The sequence below is a fragment of the Prionailurus viverrinus genome, chromosome F1 (assembly GCF_022837055.1).
Source record: "Prionailurus viverrinus isolate Anna chromosome F1, UM_Priviv_1.0, whole genome shotgun sequence".
Lineage (NCBI taxonomy): Eukaryota > Metazoa > Chordata > Mammalia > Carnivora > Felidae > Prionailurus > Prionailurus viverrinus.
Genome location: NC_062577.1, coordinates 16,138,245 through 16,156,484, shown reverse-complemented (window position 1 = coordinate 16,156,484; position 18,240 = coordinate 16,138,245). Strand labels below are relative to the sequence as shown.

The 18,240-nt window shown below is 44.7% G+C and overlaps 1 protein-coding gene across 3 annotated transcripts in view; it reads right to left on the bottom strand.

The window, feature by feature from the left end:
• Positions 1-8,085: 8,085 nt before the first annotated feature.
• The window catches only part of PAPPA2 (pappalysin 2), a 272,063-nt gene continuing 261,908 nt past the window's right edge, over positions 8,086-18,240 (bottom strand). For all 3 annotated transcript variants that reach the window (XM_047841337.1, XM_047841339.1, XM_047841338.1), the window contains 2 exons: positions 12,986-13,084; positions 8,086-11,307 (listed from right to left, as the gene is read on the bottom strand). In XM_047841337.1, coding sequence (XP_047697293.1) covers positions 11,233-11,307; positions 12,986-13,084 — 174 coding nt within the window. In that variant the 3' untranslated portion in view covers positions 8,086-11,232. The remainder of the gene's footprint in view (positions 11,308-12,985; positions 13,085-18,240) is intronic.

Genomic DNA, 18,240 nt, shown 5'->3' with positions numbered 1-18,240 from the left:
TGTGGTACATACTTTACGTTCACTATAGTTAGTCTGCATAAAACTTCTTTAAGTTGGGAACTATGGTTCCATTTTACAGATGGGAAAACTGAGTCTCAAGCCACTAACTTGCTCAACATCACTCCACTTCATCTCAGGTCAAGATTTTATGCTTTGAGAAAGGAATTCACATGGAGCACACTTTACATGCCAAGCGCTCTCAAGGGTTACAAATGTTACCCAATTGAATGTGCATAACAACTCTGCAATATAAACGCATCCCCCACTTTGCAAATGAGCCTTGAACGGTTCAGTCTTCTATCTAAGTTCTCCATGAGCTGGGAGCCCATTCTAAGTCTTGATTCGGAAGTCTATACTCTTTGAAAGAGCTAGCATGAATATGTAAGTACCTGGAATGTACTTTGAGAGAGTCAAGGCTTGAAATACACGATGCCTTCGTACCTCTGGGAGCTTCATTTATATCTAGAGGGAAACTTGCTACTCTCCCCAAGCCATGAGCATTGCCTGGGGCCCTCTTTATTGCATGAAGGTAAATTGTCTAACTCTAAAATTATTATGGGTGGAGACAGATTGCTCATTTAATGAGCATGCTTCCCAAGCAGAGCTCTGGGACATGCTCTGGCATTAGCATTACCCTCTGAAATCATGGATAAATTACATTGTCTTGCTGACATCGTTTTTTAAAAAAAAAATTTTCCTTCCTTTAATACTTGGAATTGGGGTCACATTCTAACTATTTAATCTGAGGCCTCAAACTGGCGCACAGCATAGCTTTAAATGAAATTAAATTTAAAACCTAGCCAAAGGTTCATAGAACACTTAATTGCACGCATGCACACACGTGTGTGTGTGTGTGTGTGTGAGAGAGAAAGAGAGAGAGAGTGCACAATATCAAGCAGCCCTTTAGAATAACTCACATCCTGGGCCAGAAAGTGCGTGGAAACTCAAAAGCCAGCCAATCACCAATCATCATCCTCAATATTCTGCTTCTTCTGGTCTCTTCTGTATCAGGGACACTTCTGTTTACCTTGAGTAACAATACTTACAACAAACATATATGATATAAAATGCTAATTCCATGGCATGTACTTTATGTTCATTATAGTAAATCTGCATGAAAATTCTTTAAGTTGAAAGTTATCATTCCATTTTAAAGATGGGAAAATTGAGTCTCCATCCATTAAGTAACTTGCTCAAGATCATTAAACTTCATCTGCCTGGTAGCCTCTTAGATTCTCTCTCTTGCTTGATTAGCAGTTACTGCTTCTTCCCAATCCTTGTGGACTACACATCTAAGACTGAAATGTGCATATCTGTTAGCTGGGCTCAAGCAGGCCTCAACAGAAAACTGACTGACGAACCCTGAGTTCAACAGTCAACTTGAAAATGAGTCATTTTGGTACTATGCTCTCACAATCCACAATCTTCTGTGTTGCCCTGCTCTCACCATCATTTTTTGGGCTATTGTTAAAGAACCAATCAAAGCATAAATTTCAAGGGCCCACGGGCCCACCCACCCACCCACTGCCAACCCCAAACACAGCATCCTCTTTTCTTTTGAGCCTCACATCCATAAAAATCAGGGTTGAACCTAGTCTAGCAAATTCCAAGGCTTTATTCAGGGGGGGCACTGTGCAAGGCAGTGCCAGAGATTCCAACCTGAGTAAGATAGTGCTTCCAGGACCACCGTGGAGAGATGTGACATTGTGTCTTGCTCATGGTTGCTTGATCCCAGAGCCAGAAATCAGGCCTGGCCTACCTTTTTCAAGCCCTGGTCTCTGATGCTGGTTGGCTTTCACTCAGATGAAAGCGTGCTGTTTTCTACTTCTTACGGAAGTCCTCAAATGACCTAGTGCCGCTGAGTTCACTTGCCTTCAAAGAGTTTGATCAGGGGGGAAAGGACAAGAACACGGATAACAGGACACCAGTCAACTAGATTGACTCTTCTAAGAGAGGACAGGAAGGGTTCATGGATTCGATACATCTCATCCAAGAGGGGAATGAAGAAAAGCTTCGTGAAGTTGGAGAACGGAAGAAAGGACTGAGGAAATGAAGTTTGAGGCACGAGGAGGCAGAGGGAAGGCAATCCAGGGTAGGGAACAGGACGAGCACAGGCCACAGAGACATTACTCTTCAATGGGAGGGAGGGAGCCCTGGATCAGAAACAGTGAGAAGTCAGTGCAGCGGGCCGGCCATCTTGACACCAGTTTGACCAGGAAGGACATGCAGAGTCTATGACGTAACTTCACTGAGGCATCGGTGACCTGATGGGAGCTGAGGAATGACGTGGACCCCACGTGCCAGTGGGTTGTGGGTAAGAGGCAGGAGAGGGGAACTTGCCTGGGAACATCACTGTGGTCTGTTGAGGAGGCGATGGCAGCCAGGGGGAGAGCAAGGCCAGTGGGAAGGAGGAGGACAGGTGAGAGTTCCACAGGAAAGGGGATGGCTTAGGTGCAAGCACAGACGAGCCGCTGTGGGAAACACTTTCCCTCTGAGGACTAGCCAGGACCATCATCGTGGCCAAGGAGATCCTCCAGGACCCCTCCCGATCCCCCCATCCCTTCCCTCATTCTGCCCCGGCCACATTGACCTCAGTACTCTTCTGCAGACATGCTGAGTTCTGTCCCAGCTCACATCTGCCGTTCCCTGTGCAGACTGGTCTTCTCCAGGTATTCACCGGGGCTCCCTCTCTCACCTCCACGTGTCTCCAAGAAGCACGCTCTCACCTTCCCTACATGAACCGGCACCTCCCCGCCCCCAGCCACTACTTGCCGCCTTATGGCACCTGAGTTTCCTTTGTGGAACTCCTCACCAGGGGCATATACGTTTCCAGCTGCCTCGTCTGTCTCCCACTTCTTTCCAAGCTCCATGAGGACAGAGACATTGTTTTGTTCACCACTGTATCCCTAGTGCCTGGCACAGAACAGGTGCTCAGTAAATATTTACTGAATAAAACAGGATCACCGGTTCTTTATTTATTTTTTTGTTTCACGAAGGTCACAGCAGTCTGGATGTAAAATATATGGCCCTAGGCGATGGTGAGTTCTTTCATAATTAGATTGATTCATGACAAAGCAGGATAACTCATGGAGGAAAATGCTAGGGTGCATTAACAGTCTTTTGGAGACCCCTTCATGCCCGAGAACCTACAAAAGTACATACTGTGGTACTTATGTTAATGGGTTTTACGTGTGTGGTTTCCCCAGACGGGGGTGTTCCATCGGAGCTTAGTGGGTTAATGCACAGAGCTTAGGGTCAGACTCTCAGGGTGCAAATCCCGACTCTGCCATTTGTTAGCCAGGCTGCTTTGGGTCTCTGTGAATCTCTCTGAAAACTTCTCATGTCCCATTTTTGTTAAGTATTCCACTCCTCAGTTACTGTCTGAATTCCCGAAGTGTGCGTCCCAGTGGTGACTCTGTTACCTGATCTGTTAAAAAAAACTGCATAGACTTTATGGAAACTATATGCCAGTAAGAGACCTTTTATTTGCTTTTTCTTATTGCTGGTTTGAGATTTCTGGATGTATAAATTTGTATACGATTTATTAAATTGAAATTCTCCTAAAGTAGAATAATATAATCAAATACTTCGCTAGGCGTGATGTACCCTTACTTTAACCACGGGACATAAGTGTCATGATTAAAAAAAAAAAAATGATGTCCAAAGCATATTTTAAAAGCAAATGTGAGTGATTCATCTGTGTGACAATCTAGAACTGTGCTGTCCAATATGGTGTTCACTTAGCCACATGCGACTATTTACATTTAAATTATTGGAACGGAGTAAAATCTAAAATTTAATTCTTCAGTCGTCCTGGTCACCCTTCAGGCGCTCAATGGCAACACAGGACTAATGGCTATTAATTACACTGGACAATGCAGAAGAGAACATTTCCATCCTTGTAGAAAGTTGCACTCTTCTACAAACTTGATGCATTCAGCAATTTAATGTTTTTTTTTTAAGACAATAACCAGCATTCCACATAGCTAGTGCAACTTTCCAGACATAGTCCAAATATCTGGAGCTTCCCAGTAGTTTTGCCAACTCCGAAGATTTCCCCTTAGCCCACTTCATTTTGCTCAGTGCCACTTTTACCACCATCTCCCTACAATCCATGTTGCTTCTCTCTGAATCAGTAGGCTAGGACATCTGGCAGCCAAACCACACGGGATTCTCTTAGCTGCCCTGTCCTGAGAATATAATAATCATGGCACACATCTCAGAGGCCCTCTGATGTCCAAGTATCACAGTGTTTGAGGATTTGAAGTGTCTTTAAAAGCCATTCAAAGGCACTTCCCTCGGGGTGTCTGGGTGGCTCAGTAGGTTGAGCGTCTGACTTCAGCTCAGGTCACGATCTCACGGTTCGTGGGTTTGAGCCCAGCGTCGGGCGCTGGGCAAACAGCTCAGAGCCTGGATCTTCCGTTGGATTCTGCGTCTCCCTCTCTGCACCCTCCCGCACGCATGCTCTGCCTATATCAAAAATAAACATTAAAAAATAGTTTTTTAGAGGCACTTCCCTCATCTTCTCCACTGACAAACTTGACAGCTTAGTCTATACACATTGCTTCTGACATTCCCTCCTTCTCTCCTTCCTGTCTGCACTGCTCAGGCAATGTGCTAGGCATAGGGCTGCAAAGGTAGATATTTAGGGAACTGAGGCTCAGAGAGGTTAACTAGATGACAGATCTAGTTAGCCGTATAGTCTGAATTCAACTTCAGATTTGTTGGGCACAAAAGCTTGAGCCCCTTGCAGATCACCATGCTGCTGCCCACAGATTATGAGTCATTAATGCACCATAGGTACTAACCTTCAAGGTCCAGACTCAGTCATCCCTGCCCCTAGCCTCCCTCCAGATCATCCACCAAAGTGGAAAAGGCATTAGCAGCGTTGAGTTAATACGCAATGTTTCCCAGAGTGGAGGCTACTTGGACACTTTAAGAAACTCTGGGATCTCTCTCACAGGTCATTCTTTTTTTTTTTTTTTTAATTTTTTTATGTTTATTTATTTTTGAGACAGAGACAGAGCATGAGCGGGGGAGGGGCAGAAAGAGAGGGAGACACAGAATCCGAAGCAGGCTCCAGGCTCTGAGCTGTCAACACAAAGCCCGACTCGGGCCTCGAAACCACGAACCATGAGTTCACGACCTGAGCTGAAGTTGGATGCTTAACCAACTGAGCCACCCAGGCGCCCCTCTCACAGGTCATTCTTAAGGTGATTGATTCACCACCAACAAAATCATTCCTCGAAGTCATTTGTGTCCTAACACAATGTGACTTACTATTCAGAAAGCCCTCTGACCTGTGCATATGGAGTTGTGGTACGGGGAAATTCTGTAACTTTTATAGCCTTTTTGTGAGATTTAAATATATGACTTGTACGTGTGTAAACATTTTTGAAAAGGCAACTGCCTTCTGATAGCAGTTATGGGGAGGAAAGGCAAATTGATACATGATTGGTGGTCATTAAAAAGTCAACACTCTCCCTTTATTTATTATAACTTTTTTTACATTTGAATAAATGACTTTCATGTGGACAAAGACAAAGAAAAGGAAGCTGTCTATATTAAATTATCTTCAGAAGGAAATTTGATTCAAAGAATATTAGTAAATTGCAGTTACCCTGGACTAACTTTCAGGGTTTAGAAATGTTTTTATTATACTGACTTGGGATTTTAACCAGACTTGTAGATTCTTTTAAGAATATACCCTGCCAGGGGCGCCTTGGTGGCTCAGTTGGTTGAGTGTCCAACTCATAATTTCAGCTCAGGTCATGCTCCCAGGGTTGTGGGATCGAGCCCCACATTGGGCTCTGTGCTGAGCGTGGAACCTGCTTAAGATTCTCTCATTCTCTCCCCCTCTGCCCCTCTCCCAGACTCATGCTCTCTTTCTAACATAAAAATTGAAAAAAAAAAAAAGAATGTACCCAAGGGATCATTAGCAGGTTGCTGAATGTAGCCAATCACATATACTTCCCAATGAGTTGACCACCAGACTGGATTCTGACCAGAAGAATGTGCATTCGACCCATGTAGACTCAGACCATGGCAGACTTGAAAATAGCCATCTATTCTCTAGTCTTACCTCATTCCAGACCCCAATACACAAGACGTAGGTAGATTTTATGGGCGTGGACTATTACGAGATACCGGATGTTCACCACCACACTCTTTTGTGTCTGAGCTAATCATCGGGCCACCTGAAATGTTATGGATCCAGAATCAGGGGTCTTTCTGGGGTGACTTCAAAAGAGACCCAAAGCCAGCTCTGGAGATGCCGTGGGGCTATTTGTAAGTGGAAAACCTTCTCGTTCCCATCCTCCCCATGCTAAGCCCCTCATCATCTGGTTGGCCTGAATCTAAGAGTAGTGAGTCTCCCAGCTAACGGGTGACTCATCATGTCATTTAAGTTTGTCAGTCAATGGAAACCAGAGCTCCAAAGTCTCTCTCCAGGACTATCCCTGGGGAAGCTATTAGGGAGAAGGCAGCCTTGCCAGAAGTCTCAGGCCAGCTGTGGCCTAACTGGCATGTTGCAGGGGCATCTGCTTATACTCAGGGCCTGGCATGAGGAGAGGGCCCTGGAAGAGCACTCCAGAAAACTCTCAGTTTTCCTACCATCAGCTACTAACAAAGCCACAAGGAAACCAGTGAGCACCTGAAAACATAAACAGGTAAAAAGACCCTTAACTTTCCCACCTAAAACAGGTATGGGTTTGCTCTGGGCCTAGTGGGCCACATCCTGGAGTAGAATGCATATGGCATTCGGAGACAGAAAACTTGGATTCCCATCCCAAGCTGAACTTAGTTATATGAACTTGAAGTTTTCAATAATTTGACACTCAGTTTCTTCATCTGTAAAATGGAAACAGACAAAGCTGATTTTGCTCTGACTTACCCACGGGTAGCAATAAAGCAGAAGAAAGCAATTTGTGAGATAAAGAAAATGTCAGGTAACTTTTTCTTTTTGCTCTCAAGTGTTTATTTCTAGTCACAAACCTCTCCCCCAAGTTCCAAGCACACATTCCCACCTATCTATTCCATGGGTCTTACCAAATGGCTAACAGGCGTGTGAAGACAACCACTCAGCCCTTCAGGCCACTGGAATGATGCCTGGCATGACCAGAGACCCTGGCAGGCTGCCCCCAGCTGCAGAGGCCTCTTCCTGGGTGCTAAACACGACTTCACAGGAAATTTCCAAGTAATTATCTACTTGGCCCTCCAACTGATTTTATCAAATCGCAAATATATGTGCTTTCTTCCAAAGACCGCTCCTCCTGGCTTCCCCCGTCAGTGATGGTAATGTTCAAGGGTCCATGCTTAATGTTCAAGGCTTAACGCAAAGCCCTCACCTTTGACATTTCTCTCCACTTCTCCCCCTTCCCTTTCATGTCCTCTTCAACACCATTTTTCTTTTCCTTCTCACATCTCCATGTCTCACAGAACCAGGCGTAAAACAGAGACCAGTCATACGAACTTAAGGAACTTCCCTCACCAGGCTGACACTTGCTATCCTTATCGATGTAATGAGAATATGGAGGGTGCAGATTTGCGATTAAGTTTGCCAAATGCATGGCACATGTTGGCCAAGTTCTGCCTTCTAGCTAACCTGGCTGCCTCAGTGATGTCCAATATCACCCAGCCTCTCCCCAAACCTAACTCCTCTCTTCAGCCCTGTTCTTCACTTTGCTTGTACTATCCTCTTCCTCTTTCCCATTTCTGTCTACCAAGCTTGTATGCCTCCTCCTCAGACCATCCTTCAAGCGCTATGCGTCTTTGGCATCCAGGAGTGGTGCCTACTTCCTCTGACCCGTAAATGTCGGCCTTTGTTTCTACAACCCACGAGACACTTGACATCACTACTGTGCGCTCTGCTTTGGGGCGCGTCCTCTCCTCTCATAAAATTTCATGTTTATTTTGTCTACATGTGCCGCTTACTTAATAAATCACTCTTAAGTGACCAAAAGGAATCCATCAATCAATTAACTGATGATGACGTCTGGACTGGCCCAAGCGAATGGGAAGCGATTTGGAAGTGGTGGTTGATTTGAACAAAGAATAAGACACCAAAGACACTTCACATTTTCTGTGCTGATTTTTTAATGAACATCTTATAATCTTACAAAATAACTGGCTGTAGCTGTTTTACATTACAATACAGTAGATCAGCTCCTTTCATTGTGTTCCCAAACAAGCCATCCCCTTGGGGTGCTAATGCACTCAATAGTGATCTCACGGAGTATAGAGCAAATGCCAAGTGCAATGCCTTGTGATGGAGGGAAGCAAAGGAGACAATCAAGATAACTCTTCCCTTTCATGTACAGTTTTGCCAGCTGCCCATCTGTCTTCACTCTGTCCTCTCATCTCTCTGGTTGGAGACTGTCACACGAACCACCAGAGTCAGCCTAGTCCTGGGCAACCTTGACACCAGAGCCCCTAGTTACTAGGAAAAAAAGAAGCAGAGAAGTGACTTTGGAACATAGAAGGGCCTTTGGGAGAGGTCCTCTGTTACCCCGTGGTTGGGTGAGAGCAGCCAAGTGCAGACCACCACATGGAGTGTGAGTTGATATCTCCCGGAGTTCTATGACCACGGTGGCTCAGTCCTTCCACTTTATTAGTGACATGAGGGCTCAACACATTAGGGTCCAGGGACAAGGGCTAGAAGAGCCTGCCATCTCTGAATGGCCATCGCTGAGTAGCGCCGGGCAGCCTTTAGCCAGAAGGGCTTTCCAGACACCACAGGAACTGCCCTCTCACCTTCCCAGGGCAGTGGTGCATTGCAGATGTCGCCAGTGGAGAATAAAAGATTTGTAAATGAAGTATGACAGAGAAGTGTGCTCACTGTTCCCCCTGTGGAGAGACTGGGCACAGACCCACACTGGCGTGAACCGCAGGCTCACATCCTCGTGGGGGGCTGTAGCCTTCCTGAGCTGGGCAATGCCCAACATACCTATTCTGTTGCTTCAATCTCAAAGCAGTATTCGCTGACACAAAGCTTAATGCACTTCCAAGAATTTGGATATTCTCCCCAAGAAAACAATTGTACGACTTTGTAAAAAATGGAGGATCTAAACTTTTTCATCGTCCTTTCCATATCGAAGCCTACTCCAATCCCAGAAATATTTATTCTCTTCTTGGGGTACTAAATATGAATCCAATGAACGGTAGGTGCCTAGGGTTCCATTGGGGCTAAAAACATAGAGGACAAGGGCTTTTCAGATGGGCAATCTGCTCTTTCCTTTCCCCAGTGATGATGCCACCCTCATTTTATGTCCCTGGAGATAAATTTTTTTTTTCCCATTCCAGAATATTTTCCTTCCCACGTGAAGTCTGGCTCAAGATAGCGGTAAGTAACATTTCCTCTTCCTATTTGCAAAGCCGTTGCTCCAGTGTTGGTGGGAAAAGTGGAGGACTTGTGGTCAGAGCCAAGGAGCAGATGATTCAGAGACCAAGGTTGCACGCTAATTTGGCCTGTTATTTGCTTCCATTGGAGAAGTAGCTTTGAGGGAAGCAAGACTCCCAGCCCTTCTTGAGATGACAAACTGAAGTGTTGAGCAAGAAGTTAACGCTCTTTCCCCAAAGGCCTAATCCAGAAATTGTTACCAAAAACAACTGCAATACTCCATGAGCAAGAAGAGTAAGCCTGGGACGTGAATGCAGGCAGGTTAACACGGTGGTCATTTTACCTACAGTCCATCTATTGAACAAGAGAGGATGATGGCAACAAAATGGACCCTAAATAGTTGAAATTCTTCTCTTTTCCCACAGAGTGTCACCCTTGCTCCACGTGTTTCCAAAGCTTGCTCAAATGAAAAGCTCTAGGTCGCAGATCTGATACGTTGCACTCGAATAGAATTTACCTCAGATTCCGCATTGCTTGACGGATTCCCCTCTGATCTGTTTTGGAGACTTGGAACAAGGCTGAATCTCTGACTTGTTTCACCCTCCTGCCCGAGGCCGTGATTTTCCCATGGCCTCTCCCACCACTACGGCCTCCCTAGGCTCCTCCATTTCTGCCCGTTCTTCCACCTCCTCCCACTTTCCCCCATGTCATGTCCGTGACATTTTTTTTTCCTCCAGAACATCAACAATTGGTCATGTGTCTGTGAATGATGGCCAGGCTTGGGGACTTAGAAGGAGTGAGACCACAGGCCGAGCATGAGGAATGTGTGAGTTCCTGTAATCCTGGCAATCCCAGCCCTCGTACAAATTTGTTGACTGACTAGTAAGAGCCACACTTGAAAGTGTAGAGAATCCTGGGTCTCGTCAACTCCAAACAAGAGTTCTGAGAAGTGAAAAGTAGTGAATACAGTCTTTTTGGATAGATACACAAGAACCACACTCTGGTTCTCCTGGGCCTAGTGCTAATGGGCACTCCCACCCAACTTGCCATCTCTTAATGTTATCGTCCCCGTCCTCCACCTCCTCAAATGGGGTGCAGCTTCCTGCTCCTGAAAAGGTAAATTAGCTGACATGTATCAAGAACGCCACCTAATTTCTCTCTCTCTCCTTCTCCACTTCCCTTTCACCCTGCCAATTCTCATCAATAGAACGATGGCAGAGGAACTTGTCTTTCTGTCCTCAAATCCTCAGTATTCATTTTGGATGTGAACTTCACAGCAGCATGTGTGGAACAATGTATACTTTTTAGCTTAGTAGACAGCAAAAAATATAATATATATAATATATTTATATAATTATGTTTAAATACTTATAAAGAATTAATAGCTAACCTCATCATTACTAAGGGAGACTACACAAAAGAAAGGGAGCCAGTTTAGAGCAGAAGAGCCCTGAAAGATGGCAATCCATTCAAAACGGGTATTACAGAGTGTCCCTGGCAACTTCTCTTCTAGTATTTTGGTATTGGTTTGCAAGTTGGGTGGGGCTGAATAGTTGGCAGGGTGCAGAGTGGGGAGCAGGGCAAGAGGCGGGAATGGGGTTGAATAGAATATAAATGGGGGATGAGGGTCCGTGTATATCTATCATATTTCTCCTTCCACTTTTAATCAACTGCCCCTTTGAAGAAACTTTTGCCCATGATTCTTCCCTACTTGGGCTTCTTGATGCAATAGTCGGCACCCAGAAACATCCTCCTGCATTCTATGAGATCCTCACGCTCTTCCTCCTTCCTTCATTTCGTGACCTTTCTTCTCTGTTCACCTTTTGTGCCCTTTTGTGGAGGCCTCTCTTTCTTACTGCCTCCAGGGCAGTAGAAGGAGGGGCTTGATCCCACAGTTACTGATTTTCTTCAGCCTTGGGGTCCCGGCAGGTGCATTCATCCAGGTCACAGTCAGCAGCAAATGGAATGACCTAGTGGAAATCAAAGAGAAGTTGAAATAACCCACGTTCGTGCCAAGCGCCATACTTTTCAACCGGCTTTTGCTTTTCTCACGTGGTCCCAGGGGAAGTGTGGGATTACTGTTAATATCACAGAAGTGAAATTAACACTCAGTTCTGTCACTTACACGTCATGTCTCTTTGGGCAAGGCAAATCTTCCTCGCTTCACTTTTATGTGTGTGGAAGGACAACATAACCACTCCAGGGGTGTTAGTGTGACTTAAATAAAATGATGAATATAAAACACACATTTCCCGGCACCTACACCACCTGTTACTACTGCTTCTAATATTAAAACTAATGTTAAAACCTTCTGTTAATGTTTTTGTTGCTATTGCTCTCTTCACAAAATCCCTGTGAGTAGGTAAGATGAATGTTGGCATTTTCTTTTTACACGGAAGGCCAAGAGAGGTTGGATAACTTAAGGTCACACTACCATCCAGAAAACTAAGGCTCTACAGCCTAATTCTATGACTCCTACTTCTTAGTATTCTTGGAGCCATAAAATCATCTTTGCTGTCTTTAAAAAAATTTTTTTTAATGTTTTTATTTATTTTTGAAGGAGAGAGAGAGAGAGAGAGAGACAGAGCATGAGCAGGGGAGGAGCAGAGAGAGAGGGAGACACAGAATCCGAAGCAGGCTCCAGGCTCCGAGCTGTCAGCACAGAGCACGACACGGGGCTCGAACCCACAAACTGTGAGATCATGACCTGAGCCGAAGCCGGACGCTCAGCCAACTGAGCCACCCAGGTGCCCCAATCTTTGCTGTCTTCATGAGCATGAGATTCTGCCCATCTTGAACCCAGGATATCCTTTGTCTTGGTGAGACAACGCATCTCTCTACCCATTGTGGCTGGACTGCCTCCCTGCTATGTAATTGTCTCCGCTCCATGCCAAAATAATCCAGCAAAAGTTCCTCTCTACCAGCTTGCATTGCCACCAACACACTTTTTGAGTGTATGTTAACTAGCTTCTGAGAAAACGGGGCATCTTGGGAGACCTGATGTAAAAAGTGGCAAGGATTCTAACCTTTGGGCATGGAAAATCAAGTGAGGTAAAAAATAGATGGACGTACCGTATGCTAGTCCAGGTTCACCGAAGAAAAACAGGGATAAAAGAGAAACCGAGAAAAAGACTCCTGCTCAGGATCGGTCTAGGGAGTCCTGCAAGCAGCCTGTGGTGGCCACTCAACATACATTTGAGATATGGTTATACTGCACCGTACAGGATTATCAATGTAATTACACTGTATTAATTACAAACCAACCTAATTAAGTTAATTAATTTAACTACTAGTAACTGGATATCACTTCATTGGTGATCTTGCCTCTCCAGGGGGGTAGAGGCCATGATTCCCTGCCAACAGAAGTGTATCCCAGACAATTATAAGCAGATGTGAGTCTTTGAGTAGCAAAGCCATAGGTTTTTTGAAGGTGCTCCTTAAAGAATTAGCGTTTTCTGACAACCTCACCTAAAATCACTGCCCTTAATCCTGCCACCATAGAAGCTTCAATGTTTTCTCACGATCATTCCTTCTTGAGTGTTGAACAAGCACCAGTTATGGTACAGAAGGAAGGAGAACCAGCCAAAGCCCCTGCGCTGATTCCTGGAGCCCCTGCCCAGCCTGTTACCCGCAGGTGGGTTCACGTACCTTCTTGGAGGACAGAGTAGAAGAGCAGCAGTCTCCCCCATCATAGTGGCAGTAGGCCCGGTTGTTGATGGTATCACACCACCCATCGGCTTGGAAAGGCTGGTGAAGACATGAGAGGTCAGCGTCTAAGAACAGCTTTGCTGGGTTTTGCCCAGCTCTCCCACCCATCCTCACCCCACCATAATCCATGGAACTCCAGGGATATTATGGGAGAGCACCCAAAGGGCAGGATACAAACTGACCCAACGTTCTCAAGAAGCTGAAAAGTCCCAAGAAGCTTAATTAAGTCCCAAGACCATTAGACCCAAGGATCTGTTAAATTTTACTCTCAACAACTCTGCTTCTCACCAGCTCTAGGATCCAGAACGGTTCATCTAAACTCCTTGGTCAGCTTTTTCACCCTCATGTAGTCACAGGTCTTTGTGTCAAGTAGGTTACGAAACATTCTCACACATTTTAACTCCGTGGAAAAGCCTGTGCAGCTGGCCAGGTTGGCTTTAGAATTCCCATTTGATCAGTGAGGAAACAGAGATGCACAGAGATGACAAAAATTGCCCTGATTTGGATAGTTAGGGTCAAGCCGGCTTTGGATTAGAAGTCATGCATCTTGACTTTCTGTTCCTTCTCCCAGATTAAGAACCATAACTACCACCCCTTTGCTGCCACTTGTGTTTAAAGAGCCTGGTGGTCCTGAGGTGCTGTGAATACCCAAATGATGTCTGTCCAGAATGCAGGGGTCCTGGGGCTTGGGACACTAGCGCTAGAACATGAATCGTCTCACATGTACAGCTACCTAAAGCACAGCAGCTAGACACAGAGCAGAGAGAGCTGAAGTGTTTCCATTCATTCCTGTTACTGCTACAAGTGAACAGAAACCAAAATGGGAAACGGGCCCAGGCCAAACCAGAGTTAATGGAGTGTTTCTCCCCAAAAGGGAATGTATGATAAGAACAGCAATAAGCGGTTAAAATAAAAGCTCAGAAGCCCAATGCGCCGTTTCCCTAGAACTCCTCCTGGAGAAAAACAGTGTCCCACAGCATCCTGGAGGGCATGCCAGCCAGCCCACCTACTCAATCGCATTGGCTGCTTCCCATCCTGAGTGGATGCCCAATTGCAAAGCCTCAGGAAACATCTTGTGGTCAAACTCTTTGTACCACAAGACAGTCAGTAGACTTTTGAGTTCTTAGGTCGCCTTCCAGTTTACATGTTTAAATCACTTTCTCTCCCCCAACCCTCCTTAAATGTCAAATAGACGGACTGTTCCCTATTTCACTGGGCTTTGATGAGACAGATCACTAAACTAAAAAAAAAAAAAAGGCCATTAAATGATTTTCAGCAATTGAATTACATCAGAAGGAGCTCATCCAAATTATTACTTCAATGTTTTGATTTATTCTATGGGGTCCTGAGGTCATTTGAACATCATTCCAGATGTATGCCAGTTTGCCAATCACTGAAAAGTTGCTACTTGTGGCGTGGAACTCAACAGCTGTTGCACAGCTGTCCAGCAATGTCGGTTGAGAGCAGGAAGTCAAAATGAATTCTGTTTTCAACACGGGCCTCACTGGGATAGAGACAAAGATTTTGAGGTGAGCGTTTGTCTTTAACGCTAGAACCAGTCACTCTGGCTCTGCAGAACTTGGGATAACTATACAATCAGGACTTGGGTCTACAACTGCAGCCTTATAAAAGGAGTCAACGTACAGCCAGCTGCATCCTTAACATCTCCAAATGCTCCTGGGTCCTCCCAGGAGGATCAGATACATCTACTGAGATTCCCCCAGAGTTTTCTTTTTCTTTTTCAAGTGTTTGGAGTGTATTTTCCTCATCTAACACCGCATCTGTTACTTTTTTTCCAACCCTGACTGACTCATTGGCAAAACTTAATCTGTTCCTCCTTTATTTTTCATGTTATTGTCTATACAAATCCAAAGAGCACCCAAAATACTTTTTTTTTTTTACGTATAAAGTATGGTCTTCAGTATGGAGGATTAAAGGGAGAGCTTCCTTTTCGTAAGAACAACTTAAACATAAGAATGAATTAATAAAGGATCCAGGGAGATCTTCCTTCCCAAAGTCTTCCCCAAGGATGGCTTCTTACCTTAGGAACTCTAGGGAAGACAGGGTGAAAAGAGTAGAAATGGTCTAGGTGACCTTCTCTACCTCCTGATGGATGTCGACTGCTATAGCCTGAACATGATTTCTAGAAACTGCTTCTTTGCTGCTCTCAAAGGGTCATCAGGGAAGAAAAGGGAATTTATTAAAAGGAGCAGAAAATCGGAGGAAAGGTTGGAAAGACCCAAGTATTTAATTTACTATATACCTATTAGAATTAATTGTTCCTCCCCCAACCTGCCAAAAACAACTGCTCCACCCTAAACAAACAGAGTCTCCAATGGCAACATGTGCCTGGGAAGCTTGACAGCTTGAGTCCAAAGTTACAATGGAAAAATTAGGAAGGGAAAAATGACTAATTGATTCAAAGTTTTTAAAGCATCTGAAGACTGCATATAGATTAGATCAAAATCTCAATAATGGAAAGGTGTCAGACTTGCCACAGGAAACTTTCCCCAAGGAAGGGCACAAGGCTTGGTTTCTCTGCACAACATGTCCATAGGTGAATCGTCACTACCCATACCTACACTTCATTTATCCTGTAATATCAGAAAACAAAGTGCTTCACATTAAGTGGATTTTTCAAATATGTGAAGACTATTTCTTCAGGAGACACTTTTTCATTTTCATTTTAACCATTTTGGCAAAAGAAAAAAAACTATAAAATTCCTCTTATCATGCCTTTTAATAACTTGGATAGAACACAAATTTATCCACATGAACATTTTCCATTTCCATTTATGGGAAGGCTTTCTGTATGGGGACACTTGTCCCTTCACTAGATGAGCCCCCTCCAACACACACACACACACACACACACACACACACACACACACTTCATAAGTCAAGCTTCTTAGAATTATACCTGAAGTAAGTACCTAGATCTGAGACAGAGGCGTGGTTGTTCTTTTTATGATCCAGGAGCTTGATGTTATCTATGGTCAGCTAGCTGTTGCTCTGGTCAGATGAGGCAGCCATATAAATGGCTGTGTGTGAATGATGAAATATAAGGAGGGAGGGCTATCAGTCTCTATGACCATGTGACTATGGAAACTGTACAACTTTGGAAACTTCTCAAAAGTAAAGATAACTTCTTTATATTACGTCATCTACATTCTTTATGTTGTATTATTTTCTGATTAAGGTTGTTCTGGAAAGCTAGGCATGGGGATGGTGGCCCTATCTAGTTATTCATTCATTCATTCAACATCCTTTATTCCTTACCTCTATGTGCCAGGCATTGTTAAGGGGATACAAAGATAAATAAAACATGGTTGCAACCCTGGAGAGAACCCACTGCAGACAAGCATAGCTTATGATGATGAGTGTGGCATAGGGGTGTGGACAGGAGAGAAAAGTACCGAATCCAGATTTTGGTGGTGGGGATCTGTAAGAACTTTCAGGGGCTGGCTCTGCTACATCTAGCCCCTGTGGAGGAGAGGTTAGGACTGGATGATTCGGAGGGGATGCCTGAGGGAACTGTGTAAGGGAAAAAAGAGGGTGAAAATAGAGAGACAGGTGGTCCCAGACTGCCTATCACAGGGCCCGCCCTCAGGAATGGTTCCATGAACATCAACTGATTGGCTGATAATACCTCTGTTACTTGAATGACATTAAGAGCATTTTTCTTCTATAGCTTGCAGCAGAACTCATGACCATAGTGATGTTTTAGAAAGGTTAGCGTTGAACTTTAGATGTTCTGCTCTGCTAACCTACAGGCTGGGATCTCAGCCACAAGTGACTATATCCCTAGAGGTAAGGCATGAGACAAAATCCTGATTTGCCATCTTTTAAAAAAAATACGTACTTATTTATTTTGAGAGAGAGAGAGCACAAGCAGGGGAGGGGCAGAGAGAGAGAGGGCTCCGTGTTGTCAGCACAGAGCCCGATGTGGGGCTCGAACTCATGAACCATGAGATCGTGACCCAAGCTGAAACCAAGAGTTGGATACTGAACCGACTCAGCCAGCCAGGCACCCCCTGATTTACCATCTTGAGGAGTGTTTCAGACCAGGAGAAGCTGCTAATACCATTTATGCCTAATGCTTAACACTGTTTTCTTTCTCCTACACCATTTCCCACCAAAACCCTCTAGGTATGTGAAGGACAAATCAGACCCACATCCGTTTCTTCATATTGATGAGGCTGCCTCAGGCCCCAAAGAAGCCCCTCGCCAGGGACACTATGTTGCCGTGCTGGACACAGTCCTGGCGGTAGATAAAGCCTCTTGTGAATACATACAAGAACGTGTGCTAATTTTCTCTTTTTCTCTGGCTTTCCAGTGAGTGCTTGGCCCGATTCTCCGGCCTGATTCTGATTCTTCTTTCATCCCAAAGATCTGCCTGCTGTGTCCATACTCCCTGGGCTTCACTGCAAGGCCACTCTTCAAATTTCACAGGCAAAACCTGTGAGGCCTTTGAGGCCCCTCAAGGAGCCTTGGTGACCAGAACACTACTTGCTTTTTGTTTTTCTTTGAAAGGATCACAGATACATGAAATTCCATGGTTGGATGGAGCCTTGAAGACTGTTTAGTACAAAACTCTTATATTACAAATGATAAAATGGATGCTTAAAAAAAAAAAAGAAATGTCTTGTTTGTCAGGCTAGTGGGTGGCAATTCTGCGAATGAGGAGGAAATCTCTGGACCCTTGATCTGATGTTCTCTCTACTATACCATGCTACCGCTATCTGATGAAATCATCGATCTTTTAATTTATGGGGAATGCTGGGTAATTTAATTTCTTTGGCACCTCTATAAGAAATGGCTGAGGTACAGCATTAACAACGAAGTGAACTCAACAATCCAATACAGAAACAAAAAAGGACTGTTTATATATATCATCTCAATTCCCCTGAACCCCAACAACTTCCCTTCTTATTTTCCCAGCTGCAGGTCGAAATTTGTCCTCAATAAGCGACCAGGCGCGATCACTGCTTCTGGCCTCGGGGCTTGGTCAGTGCATATTTCCCTAGAGGCTGATTTCCCCAGGAGGAAGCAGTAACTCTGCTCCCATCCCATCAGCAGATGCCTGCAACCCAGAAACATTTATTTCTGGGTCCCAGAATGCTAAAGCCAGATATTTTTCTGCTCATTGCAGTCATCTGACGGAAAGAGGAAACAGAGCTGTTCCCCTCCTCCAG